This window comes from Muscardinus avellanarius, assembly GCF_963383645.1.
Source record: "Muscardinus avellanarius genome assembly, chromosome: 1".
Taxonomy (NCBI): Eukaryota; Metazoa; Chordata; class Mammalia; order Rodentia; family Gliridae; genus Muscardinus; species Muscardinus avellanarius.
The window spans coordinates 231,686,075-231,712,241 of NC_137786.1; the positions used below are offsets into that span (position 1 = coordinate 231,686,075).

Below are 26,167 nucleotides of genomic sequence, written 5' to 3' on the forward strand. Positions count from 1 at the left end.
TGCAGTTCGAAGGGCAGGAAGGCCTGGACTGTGCCCAGGAGGACGGGTGGGTCCAGGAAGTGCCAGGCCGGGCCCCATCTGCCCATCCTGGCGCCATCAGGCCCGTCTGCCTGTGGGGCTCCTGCCCCAGGTGAGCATGGGCAGGCCCTCAGAGCTCTGAGCTGGGGGTCCTGGGCAACTTTGAGAGGTCGGCTGGTGGGGCTGGTGATGTGAGGGTTCTCCAACCCTAAATCCTGCCTCAGTTTCCCCACAGGCCCACAGCTTCCATGCAGGACTGCTAGGAAAAGGATGGGGGGGTTAGGGAATGGCCTCCCCTTCATGCTCACAGGACATGAGGTGTGTAGGGACTTTCTGGGTTCCAGGAAAGGTTCTGTGGCTCTCCAGCCAGGCGTGGTGCCAGCGCCCCACAGCCTTCTGCTAGCGACGCCTGCAGAGGGCCAGGCTCAGCCTTCTAGAGCCTCACCTGACCTCATCTTGGACCCAGATGGGCAGGGAAGAACCGGGCCAAGCCCTTAGGCCACATGCCAGGGCCCTGTTCCTCACCAGCCCAGGCCTCTGCTCCGGCCCCAGGGTGAGGCTGGACCCTGGCCTCTTGCGGGGACAGAGCCAAGCAATATGGCTGTGTGAGGCAGTCTCCACAGGCCAGTCCTCCTTCCCTGACAGCCCCAGGTGGCTCCTCCCAGCTTCATTCAGCTCCTGCCAGTAAGTGGGGCCAGGGTGACAGCAACCTGGGAAGGTGGCCAGGCCTCCGCCTCCCAGAAGAGGGGAGTCAGGTGCAGGAAGATAGCAGGAGGCTGTGGCGGCCCCTGGTGGCGGCAGGGGTGCAGTGCAGGGCTGTGGTCTGGAGGGAGGAGCACAGGGGCAGTTGTCCACACAGGAGCTGGGAGAGGGGCTGGTGGTGGGCACAGTTTATTCCACTTCATGCAGACACTGACCCACAAGCTCAAGGAGCTTAAAAATAGTACACGGAGCCACACGGCACCTGCCCCACCTCCCCACGAGACACAGAAGACACTTGGCTGGGCGAGGTCGGGTCTGAGGGTCTGAGCGCCTCCGTCCTGGGATGGGGCAGCCGTGTGGGTCCAGGGCATGGGGAGCAGCACTGTCCTTCTCCCCAGAGGAAAAGTGCACAGACAGGGCCGAGGCCCCAAGGCAGGGAGGCCCTGCTCCCATGGCAATTGGCAACGGGCAGGCCGAGTGGCTGTCCTTCACAGTGGCCGTCCTCGGAGGGTGCAGGCCCCGCCCGGCTCTGGGTGACAGCGCTCAGGAGGCTCAGGAGCTGGTGGCGCCCTGGGACTGGCCAGCTGGCAGGCGAGCAGTGCTCTGCCAGGCCCTGGGTGCAGGGCTCAGTCCTGGGCCTCCTCCGAGCGCCACTTGAGCGTGTGGTCCTTGTGGGCGTCCGGCAGGATCTGGTTGCGCATGCCCCCAAGCAGGCTGGACGTGGCCTCTGTGGCTAGGATGAACGGCTTCACCACCGTGGGGGGAAGCTGGCGGATCACGCCGCCCACGGCGCCTGTTAACCCCTTCTGCTCGTGGCCCCGTGAGGCCACATCACAGATGGTCTGCGCCGTGTCCAGGATGCCCTGCGGAGGTCAGAGGTCAGTGTGGGGTCCAGGCGAGGAGGTGGGCGTGGGGGGGCCAGGGCAGGAGGGGGCATCACCTCTCGGACCGTGTCGTAGGCCTTGGCCACGCCCTCCCGGAGGTCAGCAGGCTGCTGGCCCTTGCGTAGCTTCCGGGCAGAGCGCTTGTCCTGCAGGGAGCGGGATATGGGCGCCGCCGGGGACAGGATGTCATACACGGTCTCAGCTGTGGCCTGAGGGACATGAGAGGGAGATGAGGAAAGCCAACCATACAGACTGTGGCCCCTGGGCCCACTGGCCGGCCTGAGGACTCGGGGTCTCTCAGCCTGATTCACCCAGGCTACGGCAGTGCTGCCCGGGGCTCCTGCTCGGTCCCGTCAGGACTGCCCCTGCGTGGCTCTTGCGGGCCAGGGCAGGGGCTTTCAGGCAGAGCGTGTGGCCCCGCGTGACACGAGGGGACTTTCCTCAAACCCTTCCTTCCACTGACTACCCGGCAGGCTGCTTGTGGCTGCCCAAAGGACGGCTTGTCAGAAATGGCCCTTGATGCCCTGACATGGTCCTCACCCAGCCCCCCAGGCTGAGGGGCAGTCCTGGTGAGGACCCTGTGGGTCCAGGTCCAGCCCCCAGCCCCACCTGCCCACTGGTACGGTTCCTCTGCTCTCTGCTCCCACATCCCCCAAGCTCCGCTCCTTCCCTCCCAAATTAGCATTCTTGGGGCTCTAGGTGCTAACTCTAGCCTGTGTTGTTGAGGCTGGCCACAAACCTACGATCTTCCTGTCTCAGCCTCCCAAGTACTGGGATTGCAAGGGTGCACCACCACGCCCGGCTCCTGTTTCGTTGTGAGGTTTTATTTATTTTTGGCACTGAGAAGCAAACCCAGGGGGCATCTCCTTCTGAGCTATATCCCAGTCCTATTTTATTTCTTATTCTCAAACAGGCATAAGTTGCTGAGGCTAGCCTCAAACTTGGACCCTTGTGTCTCAGCCTCCAAAGTACTGGGATTATGGCCGGGCGTGGTGGCGCACGCTTGTAATTCCCGCGCTTGGGAGGCAGAGACAGGAGGATCATGCAGGTTTGAAGCCAGCCACTAGGAGACCCTGTTTCCAAATAAAAATGTAAAAATAGGTCTGAGAGTGTAGCCCGGAGGTAGAAGGGCTTCCAGGAACCCCAGTACCACCAAAAAAACAAAACAAAACAAAGTACTGGGATTACAAGCATGTGCCACCGTGCCCTGCTGCAGCCTTTCATTTTGAGACCTGGTCCTCTGACCTTTTTTTTTTCTTTTTCTTTGCGGGTCTGGGGATGGATCCCTGGAGCATTTGACCTCTGAGCTACACCCCCTGCTCTATTTATTTTTATTCTTTATTTTGAAACAGGGTCCCACTAAGTTGCGGAGGGCCTCAATAAGTAGCTAAGGCTGTGCGTGAAGTGCGATCCTCCTGTTTCAGCCTCCCGAATGCTGGGATTACAAGTGTGCATCACCATGCCTGGCTCTCTGCCACTGATTTCCTAAGTTGTAGGCTCCACAATACACCACATGTTTCATGAGCCCGCAGCCTCACACCGCCTGCATGGCCATCCTCCCCACCCCAGGGCTCCTCGCACTGTCTTTGCCACCGCAGGACTGTGTCTCTCACGGGCCAGCTCCCGGCTCCCCTAGGGAGCCCATGAGCCTAGCAGAATGCGTGGCCTGAATGACCCAGGGCCAGTCTCTGCCCTCCTCCTGCTCTCAGGACAGCGAGGGCATGAAGATGCAGTGGGCACTGCCGGCCCGGGGCCACGCACTCCGTACTCATCAGAGCCACAGTGGGCTCAGGGCTGGGGTCCCTGGGCAACCACTGGCCTCTCCTCTCTGTTTGGCTATAAAACGAGGCTCTTCCACTCTCCGCCCAGCAGAGCTTTGAGGACAGGCCTGGGGGCCATGGGACAAAGGGCTCCTGGGACCTCCAGGTCCGGTTTGCTGGAGGGCCGCACTCACCTGAATGGCCTGCACCAGCCGGTTGCTCAGCTCCAGGGCGGCAGAGGCCGTGGATGAGCCGAAGGAGGCGGCCCCCCGCTGCAGCCCCCGCATGAGGCGCCCGTCCTTGCGGTACTGCTCAATAGGCAGCCACAGCAGGTCCCGAAACCCTTGGACTGGGGGCAACGGGGATGTCAGCGATGTCCGGCGCTGCCCTGCCCACCCCTGCCTGAGGACCCCACCTGCCACGGTACTCAAGAGCAGCCTGGAGTCCTCACACCCCGACACTTACAGAGCTGCACGACCGAGTGCATGGGGCCCACGCCGCCCAGCAGGCCAGGCAGCTGGTTCTTGCGGATGTCCTGCAGCCACTCGTTGAGAGCATAGCCCAGGACCTTGTCCACGCCCAGGAGCCTGAGAGGGGGGAAGGGAGAGGGACAGGGGCCGGAGAACCAGGGACCCCGGGCTAAGTACCCTCCCCTTACCCCACCCAGCCGTGTATGGGGCAATGACGGTGCCCACTTTACAGAGGGGGAACTGAGGCCCCGGGGCAGCCTGGGCGGAGCCGCAGGAGCCCGGCGGCGGGTGAGGGGCTTACCCGTGCCGGCAGCACAGCCGCTTCAGCTTGAGCTCGGAGCAGTTGAGCTGAGCCAGGCCGACGAGGAGGCCCGCGAAGGTGCCCTGCGGAGGGCCCGGCTCAGTGAGGGGCGCGGGGAGCCCGGCCACGGCCACGCGGAGCCCAACCCTTCCACGAGCCCGGGCCTGCGGCTCCCCTGCCCATGCCCTACTTACCACCTGGTCCATGGTGACGTGTTTGCCATGGTAGTCTAGCCAGATGGGCACCTCGGAGGTGAAGCGGAACTCCCTGGTGGGGAAGGAAGTGGGTGCTTTGGTGGCTGGCCTGGTCCCCTGCGGCCTGGCCCAGGTGCCCGGCTCGCGGCCCTACCTGAAGTAGATGGGCTGCTGCTCAGCCGCGCAGCCGTGACCGCTACCCGGAGCCTCCTGCAAGCCGCTCATGTCCAAGCCCTCAGGCTGCCCTTCCCGGGGGCTGCTGGGCCGGCCTCGGGCCTCAGGACGAGCTAAGGAAGAGGCCCTTCAGACTGGGGCTGGGAGGACAGCCACCCTCCAGGCAGGGGCCCAGACGCTTCCCCTCCCCAGCCCAGCCTCTCACCCTCGGCTGAGGTCTCCCCTGGGACCATGGGGTTGATCCCAGCTGCCAGGCTGGTGAAGAAGTCCTTGAGGAAAAGGAGGGCGTCCTGCAGGGGAGAGTTTGGGGAGTGGGTCAGACTGAGAGGACCGGGGGCTGGGGTCCCGCCAGGCTCTGCCCTCACCCGGCTGGCTCACCTGGTCCACGTTGAGCCGGAGCGGCATCAGGGAGACGCGGAGGCAGCACTCGGGCCCGCCGGGGCTGGAGGTGGGGGCCACGTGCAGAGCTTTGATGGTGAGCTGAGGGCAGGGACAGGCTCTGGGGGGCTGCTGGGCCTCTGGGCTCCCCTCCACCCCCTCCCCGGCTCACAGGCCACCCAGGTGTGTGCACGTGTGTGAAGCCGCCCGCAGTACCATGTTGGAGTGGGTACGCCGTGGCAGCCTCTCGCTCGTGTGGAGATGCAGAAACTTGTTGATCTGGGAGGAGGCGAGCCGGTCTCGGATCTCCAGCTCCTGCACGATGAGCACCTGGCGGGACAGCGGCCGCTCCTCCAGCTCCTGGCCGGGGGTAGGGCCCACGGCCGGCTCCTCCGGGTACACCTCGTGCTGGAAGCTCACCTGCGGGGTGGACGGAGGCAGCAGGACAGGTCTGGTCTAGCGCCTTCTCTCCCAGCAACTTTCCCTGTCCTCACCCTCAGCTCACACCTGGCTGCCACAGAGGTCTGCTGCACTGCACCCCACTTGACCTCCTCCAGATCTGTGCCCACTCCCACGGCCTTGGCCTGGCCGGTGGCACCAGGCTGTCCAGTGGCACAGACCCGGCCTCACCCCTGCCATCACCAGGGCCTCCTGAGAACGTCTCTCACTATAAAATTCCACTGCTGCCACCTGCCTCCCTGTCTCCATCAACATCCCACAGGCCCGGGGGGCCTTCGTGCAGCACCACAGTCCCCGGTCACTGCGCCGCAGCCTGGCAGGCCAGCCTCTCGCTCCCGACCCGCCCTCCCGTGCTCCTGCCCGCGCACCGGCTTCTGCCCCGGTGTGGGAAGGCCTGCTTCACCCTCAGGCGCTGCCCCGCGCCCTCCCCGGGGGCCTTGCTTCTCTTCCCGAGTAGCACTGGCTCCCCAGGCCTCCTGCCTGTGGCACTGCTCTGGACTGTCTCCTGACGCTCTGCGCATAGCCTGCTGCTCCTGACAACCCCGGGTGCTCTGTCACCTGCCCCGGTGATTCCTCGGGAAGCCCAGCACCTGCGTGGACGCTCTCAGACAGCAGCCCCCACTGTTTCTCAGGCCCTAACCCTCTGGAGTGCTCTGGGTCTTACATAGGACGCAGAGCCAGACCTGTGGTCCTTCCTGCCATCTGGTCCCCTGGAATCTGTCCATCTTCATCTTTACCCACTGACTGCAGCCTCTCCAAGCCCCCGGGGCTCCTGCCTCACTCTAGGGAGAGCAGAGCTGCCTCTGCTCTGCAGGCTCCGTGCAAGCCGAGCCTGCGGGTCCCCGGCCGCTGCTCCTCGCTGAGCTCGGCCCCGCTGGTGGCCTGGTAGCTCCTGAAGACACTGGCAACTTGCCCTGCTTACTCTCGTCTCTACCCAGACACCTTTCCACCATTCTTTACTCGTGTGTGCCTGTGCGCGCACACGCGCGTGTGATTGTTAGTTGCTGGGGATGGAACCAGAGGCACTCTAGCTCTGAGCTACACTCCCAGTCCCTTCTAAATTTTGTTCTGAAACAGAGCCTCTCTAGACGGGTGTGGTGGCGCACCCTGTAGCCCCAGCATTTGGGAGGCTGAGACAGGAGGATCACGGTTCGCCTCAGCTACTTAGTGAGGCCCTCTGCAACTCAGTGAGACTTTGTTCCAAGATAGGGCTGGGGGTGTAGCTTGGAGGTCAGCCGTCCCTGGGCTCCATCCCCAGTGATGAAAACAAAAACACAAAAAAACAAAACTACTGGGTCTCGCCAGGTTGCTGACTCTTGCTATGTTGCCAAGGCTGGTCTTGAACCTGCAATCCTCCTATTTCAGCCTCCCAAGTACTGGGATTAAAAAAAAATGCCACTGAACAAGTGTGGCCGCTCCTGCCTCTTGCAGTCCCTGACCAGTTCCCACCACTGGCCATACCGGGGCCTATTTAGCTCAGGTGCTCCCGGAGTCCTCCACCGTGACGGCTGACGGCAGGGCTCTTTCCGTCTCGCCCATTGCCACGGGAGGTACCTGGAGCCATCCTGGGCGCGGTGGCCGCGCTGCCGTGCCTGCCGAGCGCCCCACACTCACCTTGCTCAGCTGGATCTCCATGAGGACATGGTGCTGCCGCCCGCTGCCGCCCTGCGTCCGCCATGAGTTCTGGGGCCGATTGGGGCCGGAGCAGCGGGAAGGTGAGCCCTTGGCACCTGCGAATCCAGCTCTTGTTCTGGGAAGAGGGATAGGGGACGAGCTCACACGAGGAACCCTCTACCTCCTCTCTCCGTAACGCAAGCCTTTCAACCAGACCCTCTCCAGTCCTGGTACTAGAGGCAGGCCAGGCAAGGAAGGAGAAACTGAGGCTGGCGAGGGCCACAGGGGGCTGGGCCTGGGCCCCGATCTTCCCACTGTTACCTGTACCCCCTCCTCACCTGTGGCTGGGGTGGGGGCCAAAGTCTCGGCCCCCATAGAGGTGCCAGACCAGGGAGACCTCACGTAGCACCACACGACTGCTGGGCACCGGGAAGTGGGCAGGTGCCCGCAGCAGGTCTGTGCTGCCCAGAGGCCGGGAGAAGTGTCCGTCCTGCACGATGATTGGGCCTGGGTGCAGCTGTGTCACCACAGGCTCGCCGTCGCGGGGCTGCCGGGAGGAGGCCGAGAAGGACGTGTGGGCGGAGGCAGGGTGCCCAGTCAGGCTCCTCTTTCTCCTGGACTCACCTCTCATCCTCCCAATGGAAGATGGCCCTCTTGGGCTATCATCCCTAGTGGTCTGTCCAGGAGGGGCCTGCGAGCCACTGCTCCTGATGGCACCGCCTGCCTGAGGCCTCGGCGACTGTGGACATTAGCATGGGCAGCCACACTGTCCTCCTCTCTTCTTTTTTTTGTGGTGCTGGGGGTGGAACCCAGGGCCTTTCTACCTCTGGGTTACACTCCCAGACCTATTTTATGCTTTATTTGGAAACAGGGTCTCACTAAGTTGCTGAGAGCCTCACTAAGTAGCTGAGGCTGGCTTCGAACCTGTGTGATCCTCCTGTTTCAGCCTCCCAAGCGCTGGGATTACAAGTGTGTGTGCGCCACCACACCCGGCTCCCCCTCTTCTCTTTACTCCCCCTTTTATTTTTATTTATTTATTTTTGGTGGTACTGGGGTTCCTGGAAGCCCTTTTACCTCCGGGCTACACTCCCAGACCTATTTTTACATTTTTATTTGGAAACAGGGTCTCCTAAGCCAGTGTGCGCGGCTGGCTTCGAACCTGCGCGATCCTCCTGTCTCTGCCTCCCGGGGATTACAAGCGCGGGGATTACAAGTGTGCACCACCACGCCCGGCTACTCCCCCTTTTTTGTGGTACTGAGGATGGAACCCAGGGGCATCCTACTCTGAGCTACACCCCCAGCCCTATATTTTATTCTTTTTTTTTTTACAGGTCTGGGGATGGAACCCAGAGGCATTTGATCTCCGGGCTACACCTCCTGCCCAATTTTTTTTAATTCTTTATTTTGAAACAGGGTCTCACTGAGTTGCAGAGGGCCTCACTAAATAGCTGAGGCTGTCCGAGAACCACAATCTTGCTGTCTCAGCCTCCCAAATGCTGGAATTACAAGTGTGCACCATCATGATATTTTGAAACAGTTTTGCTAAATTGCTGGGGCTGTTCTCCAATCTGTGATCCTCCTGTCTCAGCCTCCCAAGTACTGAGATCACAGGTGTGCGCCACCACAGGAGGCTTCTTCATCCCCTGAAGTGCCCTGGTCCCTCTGCTCAGGATGCCAGGCCTCCCCTGGAGACTCACCGGCTCCTCCCAAGCCTGGAGCCCAGGCTACCCTGCCTGCTCTCACTGCGGGCTCTCTGGATGGACTGAGCAACCACCTGAGGCCCCGACACCCAGCCCCAAGCAGCTGCCTGAGGTGGAGACAGAGCCAGCCCCTCCCTCCACATACCGGGATGCCCAGGCCAGGAGCGTCGAGGATGCAGAACTCGTCACTGTCCAGGGTGTCTCCGTCCCCCTCCTCTTCCTTCTCATCCTCCACCTTGGAGCAGGACCCTAAGCTGTCAGGGGCTTCCCCAGGAGAGGGCGATGGGTGCTGTGCCCCGCTTCGCTCGCCTGGGAACAGGTAGACTGAGACAGGCGAGGCCTGAGAGAGGGGGCCACCTATGGGAGAGAGAGGCCAGTTTGGGAGACGCTGCTGGGGGGCCCTGACTGTGTCTCCTGGCCCCAAAGCACCTCCAGCCTACCTGCAGGCTGGGTGAGCTCCCGCAGGCTGCGCTCGGTGTCCAGGAGGGCATCGGTCAGGTCCCGCTGGTTGATGAGGGCTGTCTCCACCAGGGGGCAGGAGGGCAGGGAGGCAGGGCTCTCTGAGAGCTGGCCAGGCAGGGGTGAGAATGACCTCTGAGCACAAGAGGGAGGCCAGGCTCCCCGACCCCAAGGGCCACGCAGGGAGGGGCCTGGCCGAGCGCGGGCAGCCTGCGTGGCCAGGCCTCACCTGTACCTTCTGGCCGGCGATCTCCGTGGGGCTGGGGGGCCGGGGTGGGGGGTGCAGGTCGCCCGCGCTCATTACGTACTGGAGCACGTTGGCCAGCAGGGCACAGGAGTCGGCGCAGCTGTGCACGTGCACCACGTTGTTGGAACAACGGAGCTCGAACAGCGGCTGGCTCTGGGGTGGGTGGGGAACAGCGTCAGCAGACCCCCTGCCCTCGCTAGTGGGCTGCCCGGGATCCCGCCCCCGTGGGCAGGAGCGCCCCAGTGGGAGGGGCCTGCTTGCTCACTGACAGTGGAAGATTCTAGGGGCCACAGGGCTGGCAGGGCTCCAGGGGTCCCACCTCTGCCCTCCTTGCGGCTGAGACCACAGGCTCCCGCAGTGCCGGCGACGGCCACTCACCAGTTTGCCCTCCGTGCTCCCTTTCCAGGTTTTGATCACCAGCTCCAGGAGGTCGATGTCTAGGACACAGACATAATCTAGGCAGGAAGAGGAAGCAAGGTCAGAAAGGTCCCTACCGGGTCCTCCCATCCAGTCCCTGTCACCACCAAGGGAGGAATGGGGTTCATGTGTGTGCGTGTGTACACATGGGAGCTGGGGGCCACGGTCCCTCCAGGCAGGAAGTCCTCTGGGCCTGGCTCACCTCGCCGAAGATCCAGGGTCTCCACAGAACACTTATCAGACAGGTACAGGGCAGAGTCGTCAAGGATGAACCTGGTGGGGAACAGGGCTGAGAAGGGCCCGGGAGCCACTGCAGCGGGTGGGGTGGGGCTGCTGGCAACAGGCAGAGCCCCCAAGCACGTGCACTTGAGTGGCAGCTCCCCAGCCTCACAGCTCCTGTCTGTGTAATGGGCAGATGGACCACGTCACAGGCCCTGACAGCAGACCAGGTCCTTCGGGCTCCGCCACCTCATCTGGGCCTTACATGGACTTGGAGTCTCCCCCTAAAGCATTCTGTCCTTTTAAAATAAGTCCTAGCCGAGCATGGTGGTGCACGATTGTAATCTCAGTATTTGGGAGGCTGACACAGGAGGATCACAGTTCAAGGACAGCCTCAGCCTCTACTTATGAGGCCCTTTGCAACTCAGTGAGACCCTGTTTCAAAATAAAGAATAAAAAATAGGGCTGGGGGTGCAGCTCAGAGGTAGAATGTCCCTGGGTTCCATCCTCAGTACCGGAAAAATAATAAGTCCTTATTTTGTGGTAACATAATATACATTCCCTTGAAAATATTTTGGAAAATAATAATAAAAAAGAAAATTAAGGTAATTCACCTCTAACCTCAAATTCTGAAAAAACCACTACGCACATCTCTTTCTAGTCCTTTCTATGTTTCTTTTTTCTCCCCCAGTACTGGGGGAGAAAATGGCCGCTGGGGAACCCAGGGGCCTTCGACCTCCAAGCTACACCCCCAGCCTATTTTCTATTATTTATTTGGAAACAGGGCCTCACTGAGTAGCTGAGGCTATCTGTGAACCATGATCCTCCTGTCTCAGCCTCCCGAATACTGGGATTATTAGTGTGTACCACCACGCCTGGCTGTTTGTGTGTGGTGCTGGAGATGGAACCCAGGGGCCTTCTACCTCGAGCACACAGTCTCACTGAGTTGCAAAGGGCCTCATAGGTAGCTGCAGCTTTCCCTTTTCTTTTTTTTCCTTTTGGTGGTACTGGGGTTCCTGGAAACCCTTCTACCTCCGGGTTACACTCCCAGACCTATATTTTTATTTGGAAACAGGGTCTCTTAAGCCAGTGCGGCTGGCTTCGAACCTGCGCGATCCTCCTGTCTCTGCCTCCCAAGCGCGGGGATTACAAGCGTGCGCCACCACGCCCGGCTGCCCAGCTTTCCCCTTCTGTTTCTATGAAACAATTCAAGTTCCTACAAGGGACCGAATGTGCAGACATGCTCAGCACAGGCCTGAGGACACAGGACGCAGCTGCAGCCCAGGCAGCCAGCGTACCTGAGCAGGAAGGTGGACGTGTCCATGACGATGTTGCTGGAGAGGCTGAAGGTCTCGGCAGTGATGAGGACGCGCACCGGGAGGTAGAGGGGCCTGTGGGGTCGCACTCGGGTTGGAGCAGGCTCCTACCCCTGAGCCCGCCCCCGCCTGGGCCCGGTTCCTGTCTACCCAGTGGGGTACCTGTAGTCCACAGCACAGGAGGACAGGTGTGTGTGCAGGACCGTGATGACGGTCGGCGGCAGGTAACCCAGCACGGGGTCATCCAGCACGTCTAAGAACTCCAGCAGCTTCCGAGTGACAAGGCCAGGGTGGGAGGGCACGTGAGGGCCAGGCACCTCCGCCCTCATCTCCCTGGCACTCACCTGCCACCCCTCCGGCCAGCTCCTCAACCCCCTCTGACCCGCACGTCCAGTGACCGGGCCGAGCCGCTCCCAGGCCACCCGGCTTACCTGGGAGTGCCAGCTTTGATCAGGCAGAGCCATGTAGTGGCGCAGGGTGGCTCTGTGCAGCCGCAGCGTCACCAGGAACTCCTGGGGGTGGGGGCTCAGTCAGGGTGGCAGAGCCCGATCCCAGCACGCAGCGGGCGGGCGGCCGCCCAGCCACGGCAAGGGCAGCAATCAGGGGGAGCCATACCTTGATGTTCTTGTGGGGGTCCAGGTGGATGCGCACAGCGGCAGACAGCATGGGGGGGCCCTGGCCCTTCCGGCCTGGGGCTCCCCGCTCAGTCACCCCTTCTTCTGATGGGTAGATAGTTGGGGCCAGCTGGGCTGGGGGAGCGAAGCTGGGCAGTTCCAGGTGACTGGGTAGCGTGTAATTGTCCATGGCCGCTGGGGAGGGACTTTGTGAGCCCCCCGCCAAGGCAAGTGTCCCCCCACCTGCGAGGCAGCATGGACCAGCCCCCAGCCCCCACACCTCGGTGGTAGAGTGTGGCCTTTTCAGCTTCCAGACAAAAGTAGCCGAGCCCCGGCTGGCCGCGGTACTGGGAGACGCTGAAGATGGTGCCCCGTTCCACGTCCAGCACCAGCTCTCCGTGTGCGACCTCCAGGCGCCTGCCACCCTCGTCCTGTAGAGGGAGCACCACCTGGCTACAGCCACACCTGCCTCTTTTGCCAAAGGGAAGAGCCATCTGCTCCTAGGGACCAAATGATGCCCATTCTGCCCCCCAGGGTGGTGCCTTCCATGGATAGGCTGCCAGTCAGTGGCTAGCAGGTGTCATGGGCCAGGTGGGCTGCAGGTGCTGCTGGCTGGGCCCCTGCCCCTGGCCCTGCCCTGCAGCTGCCTTGCCAGCCCGGCTCGCCTCTCAGCAGAACACTGGAGCCAGGGGATGTCTGCCCAGGGCTGCCCTCACCTTGGCCTCGCAGAGGGCTGTGATCCGACCCTTCAGCACTGTCACCAGTGTAGAAAAGGTACTCTGGGAGTGCCAGCTTGGGCGCTCTGGGGCAGGTGTCTGGGGAGCTCCTGAGGCCCCCACGGAGAAGAAGTGAGAGTCCTCGTCCTCTGAGTCCGAGTCTGTGGTGAGATCAGGCAGCCAGGTGGGAAGGAGACCTGGGAGGGCGGGCCCAGCACTGCCCGCACCTGGGGTCCTTCCTCCATCCCAGGCAGAGTGCCTCCCATACCCAGCTTGAAGGCTGACTTGCAGGTCTTGAAGTTGTCCTGCCAGAAGCCGGACGAGCCCGGGAAGGCAGAGGGATGGGTGGCCGGGTCCGGGTCTGGGTCCGGCGTGGGAAGCAGGTCCGCGGGCTCCCACATTAGCAGGTCGTTGTTGATCCTGAGACAGGAGGGGGGAGGGTAGCGGTGACAGCGGGCAGGCCCGGCCCTCACCCAGCCTCCCGCTGTGTCTCCACCTGTTGTAGATGCTCTCATAGACCTCCTTGCTGGGCAGGAAGATGTGGGCACTGGGCATGATCACTTCCACGCTGCAGCGGGACAGCGCCAGGGTCCGGCTCTGGAACGTCCTCATCTCCTCGGAGTCTCCGGGGATCACCATCTAGACAGGGTGAGGGGAGCCTCAGCAGGAAGGCCGCCTCGGCCATGCCCTGGAGTCGGAGACTTGGGTCCGAGTTGCGACCCCTGATCAACCATTGATTGTGTGTGTATGTGCGTGTGTGTGTGTGTGTGTGTGTGTGTGTGTGACTGGGGATGGGATTATTCACGGGCATTCCAGCTCACCACTCATTCGTTTCGTTTAGTGGTACTAGAGACTGAACTCAGGGGGACCCTACCTCCGAGCTGTAACTCCAGCTGATTTTTTATTTTGAAAAGGGTCACACTGGCTGGGCGTGGTGGCGCACGGTTCTCAGAAAGCCTCAGCTACTTAGTGAGGCCCTCTGCAATTCAGTGAGACCCGGTTTCAAAATAAAGAATAAAAAATAGGGCAGGGGCTATAGCTCGGAGGTCGAATGCCCCTGGGTTCCATCCCCAGACCCGCAAGAAAAGGGTCTCACTAGGTGGGTATGGTGTAATCCTAGTACATGGGAGGCTGAGACAGGAGGATCGCAGGTTTCAGGACAGCCTCAGCAACTTAGTGCTTGTCAGGGAAGTTAAGATACAGCACTTCAGCCGGGCATGGTGGCGTACATCTGTAATCTCCTTACTTGTAAGGCTGAGACAGGAGGATCACAGGTTTGAGGCCAGCCTCAGTAACTTATCAATGCCCTCAGAAACTTAGCAAGATCTTGTTTTAAAGAAAAAAAAATAGGACTTCAGCTACTTAGTGAGACCCTGTTACCAAATAAAATATAAAATAGGTCCAGGAGTATAGCCCGGAGGTAGAATGCCCCTGGGTTCAATCCCCAGTACCAAACACACATACACATACACACACACACACACACACACACACACACACACACACACACACAGTATCTCACTTGCTGAGGCTAAATGCAAACCTGTGGTTCACCCATCTCAGCCTCCCAAGTACTGGAATGACAGGTGTGTGCCACCCCGCCCGGATCATTCATTCATTGAAGGTGACATGGGTGTGTGGTATCTATTTGGGACTCGGCCCAATGACATTCTAACTCTGCTTGAAGAGCATGGACTCCTTTCTTGGTGTGGGGGGTGTTAACGGGAACTGAACCAAGGGGCACTCTACCTCTCAGCTATACCTTCAGCCTTTTTAATTTTTTTTTTTTTTTTTTGTGGTACCAGGAATGGAACCCAGGGAGCATTCTACCTCCAAGCTACACCCCCAACCCTATTTTTTTTTTTTTTTTGCGGGTCTGGGGATGGAACCCAGGGGTGTTCTACCTCCGAGCTACAGCCTCTGCCCTATTTTTTATTCTTTATTTTGAAACCTGGTCTCACTGAGTTACAGAGGGCCTAAGTAGCTGAGGCTGTCCACGAACCGTGATCCTCCAGTCTCAGCCTCCCAAATGCTGGGATTGCAAGTGTGCGCTGCCACACCTGGCTCCTATTTTTTATTATTTATTTATTTATTTTTGGTGGTACTAGGGATGGAACCCAGGGGCTTTCTACCTCTGGGCTACACTCCCAGACCTATTTTATATTTTATTTGGAAACAGGGTCTCACTAAGTTGCTGAGAGCCTCACTAAGTAGCTGAAGCTGGCTTCGAACCTGTGCGATCCTCCTGTCTCAGCCTCCCAAGCTCGGGGATTACAATCATGCGCCACCACGCCCGACTTATTCTTTATTTTGAAACAGGGTTTCACTGAGTTGCACAGGGCCTCACTAAGTAGTAGTGGAGGCTGTCCTCAAACTGTGACCCTTTGTCTTAGCCTCCCAAATGCTGGGATTATAAGCATGGCCACCACGCCCGGCTTCCTTTAATCTTTTTTTTTTTTTTTGCGGGCCTGGGGATGGAACCCAGGGCATTCTACCTCCAAGCTACACCCCTGCCCTACCTTTTTATTCTTTATTTTGAAAGCAGGTCTCACTGAGTTGCAAAGGGCCTCAATAAGTAGTTGAGGCTGTCCCATGAACCTCGATCCTCCATTCTCAGCCTCCCGAATGCTGGGATTACAAGCATGCGCCACCTCGCCTGGCTTCCTTTAATCTTTTTAAGGGCTGTGACAGAGCCACCTGGTGGCAGAACCGGCACCATTCAAACCCAGAAAAGATCTGAGGCTGAGCACAGCCAGTGAACAGCTGGAGTCCTGATGTTCCCGCTGGGGGGCCTCCCCTCCCCAGTGCACTCCCCCTCCCTGAGCAGGATGGCCACTTCAGATCCCCGACTGGCCTAAAATAAGAAACAGAATCTTTTCACCAGTGTTGGTCACATCGCGCCCACTCGGGTGGTCACACAGTGGCTCCCTGCAGAGATGGGGGTCCAGGGCAGGGTGGGGCCAGACCTCACCTCTTCTGTCTCGTACATGGTCCTCTTGGAGGAGAAGGGTGAGGGCTCAGGCTCCTGTAGCTCGCACGGACTCTCGGTGGACAGCTCCAGATCCTCTCCCTTCTCTGAGGCCACCTCCCACTGCATGCTGCTGGACTGGGGGTTCAGGGTCACCACTACCCTGCCGGGACACGGGCCTGTCACTGGCCTGCACGCGGGGCCCCTGGCACCTGGGCTCCGGCTGGCCTCCTGCCACCACCAGCAGAGCCCCCACTTACTGGGGCAGGAAGTACTTGCGCCCAGTGCTCTTGGGGTCCAAGGCTTTGGACACGCGGAGGCAGGGGACAGGTGGCTTCTCTCCATCTTCGTAGATTCCTGCAGGGGACAGGGAGTGTGGGGACTGTCAAGGCTGCCTCTGCGGGGTCAGGTCTCATCCCCAGGGTCTGTCCACGTGGAGGCCCCAGAGGCCTAGGCGCCCTGCCTGCGGGCTCTTACCGTGCAGGTCGGAGCAGGTGAGTTCCAGGCGGGCGGGGGTGGGGGGACCAGGCCCGCTGCTGAGCTCTAACCGGAACTGGGGCTCACTCAGCTCCAGCCGCAGCTGCTCGGCCCGCACAGCGCGGCCGGCCCAGGGGTCCCGCTCAGGCCGCAGGTCTGCGATGGGGAAGCGCAACCTCAGTGTGGCCCGGGGTGCCGAAAGCCGAAACACTGTTTGCTGCTCGCTGGCCAGCGGGGGTTCTGTCTGCAGAAGGGTCAGGGGTCAGAGCTGCCACCGGGGACCCTGCCCTGTGGCCTAGAACCAGAGGACCGCGCTCTGCTCGCCACCCACCCAGCCCAGCGCCAGCGTGATGGCTCACCAGCAGGCCAGCAGGCGGCTCCGGGGGCGTGCTGGCCAGGTGCAACAGGGCCGTGAGCCGGTCCAGGGCCCCCAGCTCCACCTCTGCCTGGAAGTCGGCCAGGTCCAGGGCCAGGTCTGAGTGGCAGTGGCAGTGGCAGGCGACAGAGCGCCGGGGCCGGCTCTGTTCGGGCGTAAGGGTGTTTCGATCAGTGAGGGTCGTGGAATGGGGAGCAAGATAGTAAGGGCCCCATCAAGCAAAATGGTCCCCCCAAATCCCAAAACACCCCGAGCAGGACAAGAGCTTGGCCAGAGAACCAAGCAATTCCCTGAGAGACAACTAAGAGAAACTTTTTCTTTTGGTACTAGGGATTGAAGCCAGGGGTGTTCTACTTTCGAGCTACACCCCCAGACCTTTTATTTTTTAACATTTATTTTGATACCAGGAACTGAACCTAGAGGTATTCAGCCTCCAAGCTACACCACCCAGTGCTTTTATTTATTCCTTTTCATGCTGTGGTACTGGGGATTGACTCCAGGGGCAGTCTACCTGAGCCACACACCCCCAGTCTTATTTTATTCTGGTACTGGGAATTGAACTAAGGGGCGTTCTACCTCTGAGCTAAATCCCCAGCCCTATTTTATTTTTTATTTTGAAACAGTCTCACTAATTTGCTGAGGCTGACCTCAAACCTGGGATCCTACCAAGTACTGTGATTACTAGGGAGAAAAAAAATTTTTTTTTTTCAGTACTAGGGATTGAATCCAGGGGCATTCTGCCTCTGAGCTACACTCCCAGCCCTATTTTTTTATTCTTTATTTTGAAATAAAGTCTTACCAAGTTGCAGAGGACCTCACTAAGTAGCTCAGGCTGGCTGAAAACCTGTAATTCTCCTGTCTCAGCCTCCCAAGTATCTGCCATGTGCCACCACAACCTGCCTGGGGTAACTTTTTTTTTTTTTTTTTTTGCGGTACTGGAATGGAACCCAGGGAAATTCTACCTCCGAGCTACATCCCAGCCCTGTTTTTTTTTTTTTTAATTCTTTATTTTGAAACAAGGCCTCACTAAGCTGCAGATGGCCTCACTAAGCAGCTGAGGCTGGCAGAAAACTGCGATCCTCGATCCTCATCTCAGTCTCCCAAATGCTGGGATTATAAGCGTGTACCACCACACCTGGCTTGGGGTAGACTTTTAACCCCCTGCCCTATGCAGATGATAGGCTGGCTTATTTAACAAAAGCCAACCAACACTTACTCCCCAATCTGTAGGCCCTGCAGGGGGCTGCCATGTTGAGCTGGGTAAGGGGCAGGTGGGTTAGGAGAACGGGCGTGGGCAGAGCAGAGGTGGCATGCAGGGGCCTCCGCCATGGAGAGGTGTGACCTGCCTGGAGCACGGGCTGAGGGAGGCAGGAGTGGGCAGCGGGGGAGATGCTGGCAGAGGCCAGGCGAGGGATGGTTACCTTGTGCAGGCGGCGCAAGGTCTGTGTGTGGCGCAGATGGGCACAGGGCCGAGTGGACACCTGGGAGCTCAGGTTACTGGGGAAGCTCAGGATCTGCGAGGGGAGACAGGAGGTAAACGGGGCCCTGTGGCCCCATGCCCTCCTGAACCCTGGGCCCTCTCTGCCCTTACCTCTGTGTACTCAGGCTCTGACGCGCCCTGGGGCCACAGGCATTCCAGCACCTCCAACTGTCCGAAGTGCATGTCTGTGCTGCTTGTCCGCTGGCCCCTGCTGCCCGTCCGCAGCTCCCAGGCCAGCTGTACGGCCGTGCCGGTCAGCCTGCGCAGAAGACAGGCATCAGAGGGCGGGCCTGGGGGCTCCAGGAGTCCTTCTGGGGGCCCACTGAGGCTCGTGGCTTGTACCGGACGTGGCTACAGGGGCAGGCTCTCTGGAAGCGCGGCCGAAGGTGGAGGAAGTCTCGGGAGCCGAACGGCCCCTCCTTGGTGGCATCGAACTCAGCGAAAAACTGCGTGGCAAGGTCAGGCGGTCCGGAAGACGGGGCAGATGTCTGCAGCAAGGTCACGGTCACGCCCCCCAAAGTCATCTTCAGCAGCGAGTCGGGGCGCATGGTGTCCGGAACGGGAGTGGGGGCCACCTTGCCTGAGGGGACAGGAACTTCACCAGGGGCTCCCGAGAGCTCGTGGGGGCCCCAGCTGGAGTGACCGTCACCTGCAGAGCTGCGAACTGGAGAAACCCTGGCTACGCTGGACCATGTGTGCGGGGGTCACGTCTGACCCACAGTGTGGCTCTAGCAGACGGCTAGAGCCCCTAGGGAGCCCCCTGCTGAGGCAGGGGTGACACTGGATACCTCCTGTCAGCCAAATTGTCCAGGATCAATTTAGCCTTCCAAAGTGCTGAAGGAACTTTGGAGGGATATAGCACCCAGCACAGTGCTAACCCACAGTAAACTCTCAGACCAAAACACACAGCCGAAGCATACAGCCTCATCTTTCCTGTGCCCTGGCACTATTTTATTTCTTATTTTGAAAGAGGGTCTTACTAAGCTGCTGATGGCCTGGCTAAGTTGCTGAGGCTCATCTGGAGCCTGTGATCCTCCTGTCTCAGCCTCCCAAACACTGGGATTACAGGTGTGCACCACCATAACCAGCTCACTCTGTGTGTGTGTGTGTGTGTGTGTGTGTGTGTGTGTGTGTGTGTGTGGAGGGGGGGGCATTGGGGATTGAACCCAGGGACATTCTACCTCTGAGCTATGCCCCCAGCCCAATTTTATTTCTTATTTTGGAAACAGGGTCTCACTAAGTTGCAGAGGGCCTCGCTAAGTTGCCGAGGCTGGCTTCAAACCTGGAATCCTCCTGTCTCAGCCTCCCAAATGCTGGGATTACACGCGTGAGCCACCACGCCCGGCTCACCGTACACTTTTTATAGAAGGGGAATTGAATCTCAGTGCTTGGCTAAGAGCACTGACACTGGTATCCAGAGCCCATCCATCGTATCGCCAGGTCCCTCAGCTAGTTTTCTGGGGAAATGAGTGCCAGGTAGTGGGTGATAGTGGTGTCACCAGGCATCCTGGGACCTTTGCATGCGTCTGACATCCTGCAGCCTAGAGGCCTCTTCCAGCCCCTCCTGCCCCTGGAGTTCTGTCCAGGGTGCCAACTCACCAGCAGGGTGGGCCTGGGCCGAGAGCCGGCGGGAAGCCATGTTGCTGTGCACAGAGGATCCCAGGTCTACGTCGGAGAGGGAGAGCTCGGACACTACCGAGGTCACGCTGCTCGTAAGGCCGGCCATGGAGAAGAAGAGGTCTGTGGGCGAGAGGTGTCAGGGGTGCAGGGGAGCCTCTGGGCTCTCGTACCCAACACGTGCTGCCCCTCCAGCCTGCACCTGCCCCACACCCACCAGTGTTGTCCGGGTTGGGGAGCGGGTTGAGTAGGGGGTCTGGGCTGAGGGGCTCGGCCACGGCCCCTGCCTGCAGCTGCTGGTTCAGATCCTGCTCGATCAGCCACAGGTCCTCGGCACCTAGCGGGCGGCTCTTGTTCAGCTTGCTAGCCAGGCTGCCGCGGTCTAGAGAGAAGGATCTGTCAGGAGGCCTGGCTGGTCCTCTGCGCCGCCACCCCCCTGCTCCTGGGGCCTCCCGGAAGCCTCACCTGCAAGGCTAACGGCACTGAGGAGTTCCTGAAGCTGCTGCAGCTGCCGCGGGGTCAGGAGCAGGTGCAAGGAGCCGAGCTGTCCCACCACCTCCAACTGGGGGCCAGAGGGACAGCCATGGCGCCTCTGCCCCCCACCCAGCCCCTCTGAGATCTGCCCCCTGCTGGTCCCCACCCTGGGGGCATAAGATGCCAGCTCTCAGTTTAAACTCTGTCCCCAACTAGCTCTACGAACCTGGCCACAGGGGCCAAGAACTTCCTCTACTTGACCTCTACCCCCCCACCCCCAGCCTGGAACGAGCAGCACAGGGCTGAGGCTGGGTCTGCGGGGGGGGGGGTGCTCCCTCGGGGCTGGGGACCCACCTTGGGGCCCGGGAAGGCCTCGTTCTGCTTCAGTTTCACCACCAGCTCCATGTACCCTGAGCAGCTGCCAATCTGCAAGGGGGGCTGTGGCGGTCCTGCCTGGGAGGAGGGAGGATAAGAGAGCTGGAGATGTCCAGAAGATGAGGACAGGGTGCAGGGGCCGAGGGTGCGGGAGTCGGCCAGCCCACCTGTGTGGGGAGCTCCTCGAAGCGCAGGCGCACCCCTGCCAGCTGCAGCAGCTTGTGGAGGAAGGCAGGCGGCTGGTGCACGTCCACCGGGGGGGCCTGGCTTGGGTCCCGCACGGCCTCATCACAGTACTCCAGTCTGGGGAGTGCAGGATCAGCCCTTGTCCCAGTGACCCCTAGAGCCCAGCCTGCAGAGGTGCCCCTCATACCTAGGCCGCCCTGGACCCCCATGTCCAGCCTGGGGGCTTGAGCCAGCCCTTGGTCCTCTGACCCTCAGCATCTAACCTGGCCTTTGGGGCCCAGCCACCCTGGGCCTATACCACCTACTCCTGGGCACCATAGCCCCCAAGTTACCTCTGCCTAGGCCTACCCTGCCCTGTCACTTCCCAGGAGCCTGGGCCAGGCGCAGGGGGTAGGGGGATGGCCACTCAGCAGCTCCCCCCACCCCGACCTGCTCCTACCTCTGTATGTGGACCTCCACGGCCACGCCATGCTCCCCATCACCTGGGGAGTGCTCCACTCTCACAACAGTGTCCAGGAAGGTCACCTTGATCCGCCGCAACACTGTGGGGGGGTCTCGGGTCAGGTGCAGTAACGAGAGGGGGTGGTAGTTTCCCATCTGGGCCATGGCATGGCCCGCGCTGCTGTCTGGGGCCCTCGTCCCACGGAGGGGCCTGCTCACCTGTCTCGATGGTCTGGGCGAACATCTCCAGCCCCTCCAGGGGCTGCGGCGGCTCAGAGGGCTCGGGCAGCCCCTCACGCAAACATTCCTGGGCCAGCTGCAGGCTTGTGGTCATACACGAGGCCCAGGTCTGAGAGTCAGCCGGCCCTGGTCCTGTGAGGTAGAGGGTCTCAGGGTGGGCGGGCCCGTCAGCTCCTGGACACCCAGCCTGGCCATGCCCTGCCCTCACCTGGGCCCTGCCGCGGCTGTAGGGTGAGCTGGAGGCCCGACACGTGCACCGTGCAGTGATCGGTGAGCAGCGCGGCCCAGGGCACGGACACCTGGATGGAGCCCACAAAGCCTTCCACCAGCTCCAGTGGCGACTCGATCGACTCCAGTACCTCGTTCACAGACTGCGGGGGTGGGGAGCACAAACAGCTCAGTGGTACCCCATATCCGCTGGCCACCGCCTCCCCTCAGAGCACCCTGCTCTCCTTCAACATGCCAGCTCCAAGGCCCTACTACGGCACATGCCCTGTCACCCCATTATTATTATTATTATTATTTTGAGGTACTGGGAATAGAACCCAGGGGCATTCCACCTCCGAGCTACACCCCCAGCCCTATTTTTTATTCTTTATTTTGAAACAAGGTCTCACTGAGTTGCAGAGGGCCTCACTAAGTAGCTGAGGCTGTCTGTGAACCATGATCCTCCTCTCTCAGCTTCCTGAATACTAGGATTACAAGAGTGTGCTACCATGCCTGGCTTGTCATCCCATTATTCAAAAGTGCTTGGCCCTTCCAAGCCAGCTTGACCCATGCTTGGCCTCCATTAGTTAAAAAAGAATCAAGCTGGGTGTGCTGTCTCATAACTGTAAGCCCAGTACTTGGAAGGCTAAGACAGGAGGATTGCAGGTTCAAGGCCAGCCTCATCAACATGGTGAGGCTCTCAGCAACCCAGCTAGACCCTGTTTCAAAACAAAAAGTAAAAAGGGCCGGGCGAGGTGGCGCACGCTTGCAATCCCCGCGCTTGGGAGGCTGAGACAGGAGGATCGCACGGGTTCGAAGCCAGCCTCGGCTACTGAGTGAGGCTCTCAGCAACTTAGTGAGACCCTGTTTCCAAATAAAATATAAAATGGGTCTGGGAGTACAGCTTGGAGGTAGAAAGCCTCTGGGTTCCACCCCAGTACCACCAAAAAAATAAATAAATAAATAAATAAAAAGAAAAAAGAAAAAGGGCAAGAAGTGTACCTTGGAGGTAAAATGCCCCTGGGTTCAATCCTTAGTACCACATACATATGAAAAAATCATTTTTCTTTGTGGTGCTGGGGATTGAACCCAGGGGCATTCTACCTCCAAGCTATACCCCCAGCCCTATTTTTTATTATTTTGAAACAGGGTCTCACTAAGTTTCTGAGAGCCTCACTAAGTAGCTGAGGCTGGCCCCAAAATCAGATCCTCCTGTCTCAGCCTCCCAAGTACTGGGATTATAAGCGTGCGCCACCAAGCCAGGCTCAAAAAAATCATCTACTGAGCACCTTTGACATGCTGATGATGAGGCTACCTGGGTAAATAAGATGTCTTTACTCCTCTCCCCAGCCTACCTAGGCTGTAGCCAGGGACTCAGAGCATGCCAAGATGAAACCCAAATTTAGCAGGTGCCAGGGAGAAGGTAGGAGGCCTGCACCTAACCTAGCCCCTCAGAGGGTAAAGCTGAAGGGGAAGGGGAGGCAGGGGATGGACAGTGATACACAGGCTTGGCAGAGAGCAAAGAAGCGCCCCACACAGACTCCGGGCCAACAGTTCAAGAGGAGGGGTCCAGGAGAGGCGCTGACCTGGGTGCAACACCTGCACCCCAGACACAGGGTGCACCTCTGTCTGAAGCACAAGGGTGAGCCCCTGCTTAAAAAAAAAAAGTCTGTGCCCCTCCAGCTTGAGCTCCTCCAGGCCAGGGGCCCTCCTCCCTGCCACCTGAGGTACTCTGTGCAGCCCCACTGGAAAGAAAGGGCCTCAGTAAGCACCTGTCAGACCTGCAAATATCCAGGCACCGGGTGAGCCAGAAGGCCACAGAGCCTGGGTCCAAACTTCCCACCCACAGACCCATGGATGGGAAACTGAGGCCTAGGAAGAAGGGGCTACCTAGTCACCCCTGGTATGCTGAGGACTGAGGCTGGGACCCAGGCCACTCTCCCTGTCCTGCCTGAGATCCCAGGCTTCTTTGGGGCCACCAAGGCGAGGCTCGCAGGGCCTGTGTTGGGCGGAGGGGAGTGCTAACAAAGCATCTGCACTGCTGGGCGTCAGGCCCGAAAGCAGCCTAGCCACCAAACGCCTTGAAAGAGGGCGAGGCACGGAGAAGTGGGAGAGTTTGCTAGGGCTGAAAGGGGCAGCTCGGCTGGGCCACCTTGCAGCCTAAGGGGCTGAGGTCGGAGAAGGCCTCCCACATTGGAACCCACAGACTACAAGATACCTGGGAGTTAAGCGCCTCGAACTGGGGGCACAGGCCCCCCCTCCCCCACACTTGCTCCCCAAGGCCTGGTCTACCTTAGCTCTCTAACCCCCAACATACAGGCTCCTCAAGGCCCTGCCCCCATGCCCACTCAGCTGTGCTGGACCTGAAGGGCTGACCCAGGACCAGCCCTCGGCTGGTGTCTCTAGGCTGGTGTCTCTAAATTGGTGGCTCCTTCGCTGCATCTCAGGTCAGCTGAGCTGTGAGTCAGGGCCCCTCACCCACTGCCCCTGGCCTCAGGCCTCTCCCAGATCTAACTCCTCTCAGCCTCCCAGCACCTCCCTCCCCAGCCTCCACCTCGCCCAGGGCCAGACCTTCACGCCTTTCCTAGAGGGATGCCCTCCAGGTAGAGATGCCGGTCCCAAGTCCCTCCCTAAACTTGCCTAGGTCCGTCCCACTCTCCCCAAAGCAGGAAGTGCACAGAGGCAGCAGTCACACGAGGTGTTGATCAACACGGCGCTGACGCTGTTGTTGACATCCGCATCCGGAGGCGGACCCCACCCGCAGGGCCGGGATCCTGGGGTCAGGAGGTCAGGGCGCATTTTCCACAAGTGCCCCCAGCAGCGCCCTGGCCCCCTAAGCCTCCCCTACCACGGCCTCAGCCCCAACCCTGCCGCTGCCCCGGCCCCACTCCCCGAGGATCCCCAGTTCCTCGCTCCCCCTCGCCCTCTCCCTAGCCCCTGGGGTATCATCCTCCTCGACTCGGCCCCCAAACTCGGTGCGGTTATGCTGTCCCTCTCCAGGCAAGTGACACCCCTCCCTAGCCGGCTTCTGCTGTGAAGTGGAGACAGCCACCCTCCCAACTCCTTGCTCCGACGAGGCACGGGGGCGACCGCGGGTGCCTCTGACGCCTGGACGGCCCGGCTCCCTGCCGCTCCAAGCCCGGCGCCCCATCCTCCAGCCCGACCCTTTGGCCCGGGGCCTCGGGTCGCTGGGATCCCGCCCGCGGCACCTTCCGGGGTTCCGGCCTGGCTTCTCACCCAGATCTCCAAGTGGATATCCCGCAGGGCTACGCTGCCCTTGTACAGATCCAGGCTGAGCTGGTCCAAGCTGAGGTGCTCCTGAAAGAAGTGACCCAAGTAGTGGTGCAGCAAGTAGCGGCAGACCCGCTCTTTCACACAGTTCGACCATGGCCAAAGCCATCGTGACATCTCGGAGACCGCCCGGCCCGGGCTGCCTCCGCTTGCCGCCCGCCGGTGATCCCTGTCCGGCTGCGCTGTTCACTAGAGCCCCCGGCTCGCCCCGCCGCTTCTCTCAGCGCCAGGCCGCGCCCCCGGACGCTCAGCCACGCCCCCACGCTCACTGCCATTGGTCATCGCAAAGGGCGAGGCCCGCTGATTGGCCGGGGTGGGCGGAGCTTTGGGGAGCGAAAAAAGTACTGGGTCCTCTGTGTGATATTGTGCTCTCAGTCATGATTTACGCTTGCGTCTAAATATGTGTGGGAGGACCTTTAACCTCCCTTCTACAGGCTCCGGGAAGGCTGTTGCTGTTGGGGCCGGCCCCGCAGAGGACTGCGCATGTGCGGACTCTCCGGATTACTTTAGGTGGTTGGGAAGAATTTAAAGAGACAGTGTCTCCTCAAACTTCGTAGAAGGCTTCCCAGAGGAATTAAGTCAGTGAGATATTTGTAGCTTGCAGCTGGGGAAACGTGCGAATAAAAATTTGCGTTTTAAACCGAGCGTGGTGGCGCACTCTTGTAATCCCAGCGTTTGGGAGGCTGAGACACAAAAAGATCGCATAGTTCGAAGCCAGCCTCAGCTACTTAGTGAGACCCTATTTCCAAATAAAAGTATAAAATAGGGCTGGGGGTGTAGCCCAGAAGTAGAATGCCTCTGGGTACCAAAAATTTTTTAAAAATTAAAAAATTGCATTTTAGCCAGGTTTGGTGGCACACTACTGTAATCCCAGTACTTGGGAGGCCAAACTAGGAGGATCGAGGGTTCAAGGACAGCAACCTAGTGAGGCCCTGTTTCAAAACCAAAATAAAAATGAAAAACGGGCCAGGGATGTAACTTGCCTCTAGGTTCAATCCCCAATTAATAAAAATAAAAAGTAAATTAAGCCGAGCGTCTGGCGCACTCTTGTAATCCCAGTACTTGGGAGGCTGAGATAGGATCACAGGTTCCCAGACAGCCTCAGATTTGGTGAGGCCCTTTGCAACTCGATGAGATTCTGTTTCAAAATAAATAAAAATAGGGCCGGGGGTGTAGCTCGTAGGTAGAATGCCACTGGGTTTTAACCCCAGTACCGCAAAAAAAAAAAAAAGTAAATTTAGCTGAGCATGGTGGCTCACCCCTGTAATCCCAGTACTTGGGAAGCTGAGACAGGAGGATGTAGGTTCACTGCCAACCTCAGCAACTCGTGAGGCCCTCTGCAACTTAGTGAGACCGTGTTTCAAAATAATAAAAAAAATAAAAAATAGGACTG

At 59.7% G+C, this 26,167-nt stretch overlaps 1 protein-coding gene across 3 annotated transcripts; it reads right to left on the reverse strand.

The window, feature by feature from the left end:
- Positions 1–1,346: 1,346 nt before the first annotated feature.
- ATG2A (autophagy related 2A) lies at positions 1,347–24,891 on the reverse strand (the record flags this gene model as incomplete). 3 transcript variants are annotated; one of them, XM_080713790.1, is made up of 41 exons in its annotated part: positions 1,347–1,583; positions 1,661–1,813; positions 3,559–3,713; positions 3,830–3,951; positions 4,136–4,218; positions 4,330–4,402; positions 4,484–4,616; positions 4,709–4,793; positions 4,882–4,983; positions 5,098–5,301; positions 6,955–7,090; positions 7,293–7,501; positions 8,800–9,011; positions 9,095–9,221; positions 9,349–9,513; positions 9,739–9,815; positions 9,980–10,050; positions 11,295–11,387; positions 11,475–11,581; positions 11,744–11,824; positions 11,928–12,121; positions 12,207–12,357; positions 12,643–12,803; positions 12,911–13,062; positions 13,139–13,281; positions 15,614–15,773; positions 15,871–15,967; positions 16,088–16,331; positions 16,447–16,608; positions 17,885–17,977; positions 18,055–18,202; positions 18,286–18,523; positions 19,543–19,683; positions 19,778–19,942; positions 20,026–20,122; positions 20,389–20,487; positions 20,577–20,712; positions 21,035–21,137; positions 21,256–21,408; positions 21,485–21,647; positions 24,721–24,891. In XM_080713790.1, the coding sequence occupies 41 exons, from the start codon at positions 24,889–24,891 to the stop codon at positions 1,347–1,349; spliced, it is 5,796 nt and encodes a 1,931-aa protein (XP_080569916.1). The 3 variants fall into 3 exon arrangements, with proteins under 3 accessions (XP_080569916.1, XP_080569915.1, XP_080569914.1); XM_080713789.1 differs by having other exon boundaries at positions 9,343–9,513; XM_080713788.1 differs by having other exon boundaries at positions 12,643–12,839.
- Positions 24,892–26,167: the final 1,276 nt, after the last annotated feature.